Consider the following 4,250-nt stretch of genomic DNA (forward strand, 5'->3'; position numbering starts at 1 on the left):
GTTGCTCAGCGGGTGGGTGGTTTATTTATATTTAGCGGGATTTGTGGGTGGAATGAGTGGAACTCAGGGTCGTATTTTTCTGAGGGATAGCACAGACTACTTCCTCCGGAGTATTCAGAATATTAGAGGAAACTCCAATAGGGATGTTCATGAAACGGGGAAAATTTACCATTGCCACACTGCGAGTGGTACCTCGCATGTTCCCAACCGGGTCAAACTATTATTTTAAAATGAACTAATTCTGCCAGGGACTGATTTGAAGTGAAGTTTTGGGTGGGGCCCTCCTGGCCCAGAACGTGAAACGGACAAAATAAGTGTAAAAAGTTCAAAATTACTCTACTAACAGATAAGATCTATTGGCTTTTAATGGGTTACATTCTGAATATATTTAAGACTAATTTCTTTTACTGACGTCACATAAGGGGCTTTTGTTACTTGCGTGATTACTAGTGGTTTGGCTCTGCATGGCTGTTTGCCGGAACCCGAAATACTGGGGCCGGAGACTTTCCTCTGGTTGACAGATTCCACGTCTGTCTAGAACTGGTTCTAACCTCATAGGCTCCATTCCGGCGTCCCGGAAGAGCCCACGAGCTGCGGATCGATGTTTCTAACACCGCTGGTGATGACCGTTCCAGTCGATACCGTGTGGATGGTATTTTAGCAAGTCGGTAGATTCTTCCTGTCTGGATGTTGGACTTTGTTGTGCCGTGTGCTGCTTAGCCGAACGAAAAGGAATAAACCAAAACAAAAAAGGCCCTCTTGGACCTGCCAAATAGGTTATAATACATGTGACGTCATATTAACATACACGTGGTTTACAATATGTTTTTCTTCTGTTAACATTACAAATTTACCTTTTTATGTTGTTTTTTTTTTGTAGAGCGTGCTGTTACACTAGGTCTTGTGTGTAGTTTAAGCACTTTTTGTATTGGCTGTTTATATAAATAAATTAAGTTTTAACGTGTTTCGCAATACTTCACTATTTTCTAACAAACCTTTCTATTTTTGATACATTTTAACACAGTTTCCTTTTAATTTTAACGTGTTTGTTCGCAAGGCTTTTTATATCTGTAAATAGTAGGAATAGATTTTTAACCCTTTACACCATTAAATTTTAACTTTGAAACCTACACTACACGACGCGCACTTCCGTTCTTCAAAACGGTCCCAGACAGAAAGAACGGCTATGCAAAACCGTTTTGTAAAAAGGTCTATGATATTTTTGACCGACACACATACAAAGATGAAATTACGCGGATGTGTCGCTCTCCGGGTGATAACACTTCCTCGCGGTGACGCAGGAGATCCTCCGACGCCCATGAACATCTCTCGCGAGAGAAGTGGCTGCGTGCTTCTTTGGGAAGGCGGTAAAAAGGAAGGAATCCCTGAGAGCCCTTGTGAGTGTCGATGGCTTTGACATTTCTAAGTCATGATTAAGGTACTGATTTCTCAATGTGTCGAAGACACATTATTTTGTATGTAATGAACGGTTACAATTATTGAGATTTGTTTTCATTATGGGCTTTGAAAAATTGAACAAAAGCTTCATACTGATAGCACGAAGTCTGTTAAATCAGTCTCCAGTAAAAAAACGGATCCTTTTTTAAACGTCTATTGTGTATCGTTTAAAAAACCTTTTGAAAAAGTAAATTGAAAATAATTAAATTAAATTAAATTAGTTAAATAAAATTAATAATAAATTATTTATTTCGGATCTTCCGCAGAGTCTCCTATTGACCAATCGTGTCCAAAAATTCTGACTAAAAGTTGAGGTTAAAAAATAGAAAAATGTTTAAAAGTCGTAAAAAAACCTCTAAAAAGAAGAAGTCCAATGTATATTGTAAATCATTGTCTGAGCAATGTCTGTATGGGAAATGGGAGTTTTTCAAAGAATACTAATGCTAAACCTTTAAAACTATATAATTTCCCAATATACTCAGTATACCATATGTGGTGAGTATGAATTGATTTACCTCTTCAGGGAATGCTTCAATGGGTATTATCAAATTACAGTGTTGTACTAAAATCAGTTGTCACGTGGTCTAAAGTAATGTCACTTTCATAAATCGAATCTGCATTATTTTCCAATTTTCGTGGCCTGCCCGTCTTTAAAATCACCTATTTAGAATAAATTTAATTTAATGAGTAAAAAATAGAGTTTCTTAAAATTAAAGATTTAGAATTCAAGTGGAAAGGGTAGTGTCAATCCTCGCATGGTAAGTAGACAACCTAATCGTTTAAATTAACACCTTTTATGGAATTCACACGGCGAAACTTAAAATAATTTCATCGATTAAAAATCTATTTCTAGTCATGAGGATTCTCACTAAAGTATTGGCCGTGGCCATCCTCTTGGTGGTACCATTATTTGTTGTATCAGCAGACAACTTCGAAGAGAACGACTTTGCGGAATTTGAAGATTTCGATGATGATGAATTCATTGTTGGCAATGGCGCCGGTAATGAGGGTTTTCAGCAAAGAGGAAATCAAGACAGAGAAGGTCCACCTTCGGTCCGTTCTAATGATAACACCCCATCAGATGATGATAACGCCGATTTTGCGGAAATTGATGCTAACGACGCTGACGAGGCCATAGTTGAGGACGAAGAAAACGAATTTGAACATTTCCAGGACGAAGAAGAATTCGAGGGCTTCCCAGGAACAGCAAATGATCAGGATGATATAAAGCTGAGTGACACGAAAAAAACCGAGCCGAAACTCACCATGGCGAAAGTGCCAATGCATTTCAGGACACACTGGGACTCTTATTGGATGGAAATGTTGATGCTAGCGGGTCTTCTCGCATATTTTGCAAATTACTTATTCGGCAATAAAAAGAATTCATCAATAGCCAATCTTTGGTTATCGACACACAAAAGTTTGCTGGAAGATAACTTTGTGCTTGTCGGTGACGATGGCAAGAAAGAAACTCAAGGTTCTACACTCGCTTTCATTAAAGAAAGTGAAAGTGTGTACACTCTTTGGTGCAGTGGACGTACATGTTGCGAGGGCATGTTGGTAGAACTCAAAATGATAAAGAGGCAAGACTTGGTATCATTGATCGCTGGGATTATGAAACCGGTTCAAGATCAGCTTCACATCAAGGTTGAATTGTCACAAGATGCCATGGACAACTATGTATTTTGCATTGCTACCAAGAAACAAGCAACGAAAATGTTCAAAGAAATGAGCGATCTGGTAAGTTCCTCAATTGCGTATAGATACATATGTGTTCCAACTGTAGATATATGTAACTTTTATAAATTTTTAGAGTAAATTCTGTACCCTAGTCAACAAAACGGAGGAAAAATTCAACATCCCCGGTTACTCACTCCTTTCGGAGATTGCTGAAGCGTCTTCCAGCTTGTTAGATAGTAGATTAATTGCAGCTTTAAATAAATATGCGCCTTTGATCGAGTACATTCACGTATCGGATCAATATTGTGGACCGATTCAACAGGAAGATTCTAGCGCATTGAAACAACCAGAAGTCAAACGTATTTTGCACTGTGGCTTCAATATACCAGCGAAAACGACAATGGAAGAGATGAAACCTCTGTTGGTTCTAGTATTCTACCTAATGGAACGCATCAAGCGATTCCGTTTATCTAAGGAAGTAAATATTTACAACATCAAGTTTTCAAACAACTTTTATATTGAAATTTTTTTTAGGGGAAAGCAAAGTCTGATAAAAATCGTGCACGTGTTGAAGAAGAATTTATGAAGAATACTCATGCTGCCCGAGCTGAAGCCGCCGCTCAACGCCGCGAAGAAAAACGTAAAGCTGAGAAGGAAAAAATACTAGCTGATGACGACCCAGAGAAACAACGTCGTTGGGAGGAAAAGGAGCGCAAGCGGCTAGAGAAGAAACGCCCGAAAATGAAACAACTTTCAATCAAAGCCCTTTAAAAGCAGTAAAAATTTGAGAGCAAGCAGCCATTTGCTGTACCATTTGCGATAGAACAAATTCAATCCATCAAATAAGTGTTTAATATATAGATGTAGAAAATTGTAAGTTCGTCTTTTCATGAATAAAGAATCGAATAGAACTGCGTTGGGCGAGTTTTTTTTTAATTGAGAAAATATTTCAAGCATTGAATAACAATAAAATAGTCTCAGTTCTCAAATCATAAATGAAATGAACAATTTATTTTAAATTGTTCAACGGATATTTCAAGCATAAGTTCCTTCTTATGGATGAAGCAATTGGCATTTATGACCAAAAATATGAAAAACACAAAATTAAGAAT

At 37.7% G+C, this 4,250-nt stretch overlaps 1 protein-coding gene and 1 long non-coding RNA gene across 2 annotated transcripts; one reads left to right on the top strand and one right to left on the bottom strand.

The window, feature by feature from the left end:
- LOC129749319 (uncharacterized) lies at positions 1 to 1,374 on the bottom strand. Its single transcript, XR_008738013.1, has 4 exons — positions 1,132 to 1,374; positions 996 to 1,068; positions 855 to 932; positions 1 to 765 (listed from the first exon to the last, which is right to left on the bottom strand). It is a non-coding gene; the product is annotated as an uncharacterized LOC129749319 (long non-coding RNA).
- Positions 1,375 to 2,055: 681 nt separating this feature from the next.
- On the top strand, positions 2,056 to 4,049 carry LOC129745840 (PAT complex subunit CCDC47). The gene is made up of 4 exons (XM_055739199.1): positions 2,056 to 2,216; positions 2,312 to 3,198; positions 3,272 to 3,616; positions 3,673 to 4,049. The coding sequence occupies exons 2-4, from the start codon at positions 2,314 to 2,316 to the stop codon at positions 3,907 to 3,909; spliced, it is 1,467 nt and encodes a 488-aa protein (XP_055595174.1). The 5' UTR covers positions 2,056 to 2,216; positions 2,312 to 2,313; the 3' UTR covers positions 3,910 to 4,049.
- Positions 4,050 to 4,250: the final 201 nt, after the last annotated feature.

Source organism: Uranotaenia lowii, chromosome 2, assembly GCF_029784155.1.
Source record: "Uranotaenia lowii strain MFRU-FL chromosome 2, ASM2978415v1, whole genome shotgun sequence".
Taxonomy (NCBI): Eukaryota; Metazoa; Arthropoda; class Insecta; order Diptera; family Culicidae; genus Uranotaenia; species Uranotaenia lowii.

Bases quoted from the DNA above. Each gene is read 5' to 3' on its own strand.
- LOC129745840 (XM_055739199.1), top strand. From the start codon at position 2,314: ATGAGGATTCTCACTAAAGTATTGGCCGTGGCCATCCTCTTGGTGGTA. The intron at 3,199-3,271 runs GTAAGTTCCTCA...ATAAATTTTTAG, and splicing joins TCAAAGAAATGAGCGATCTG to AGTAAATTCTGTACCCTAGT. The intron at 3,617-3,672 runs GTAAATATTTAC...AATTTTTTTTAG, and splicing joins GATTCCGTTTATCTAAGGAA to GGGAAAGCAAAGTCTGATAA.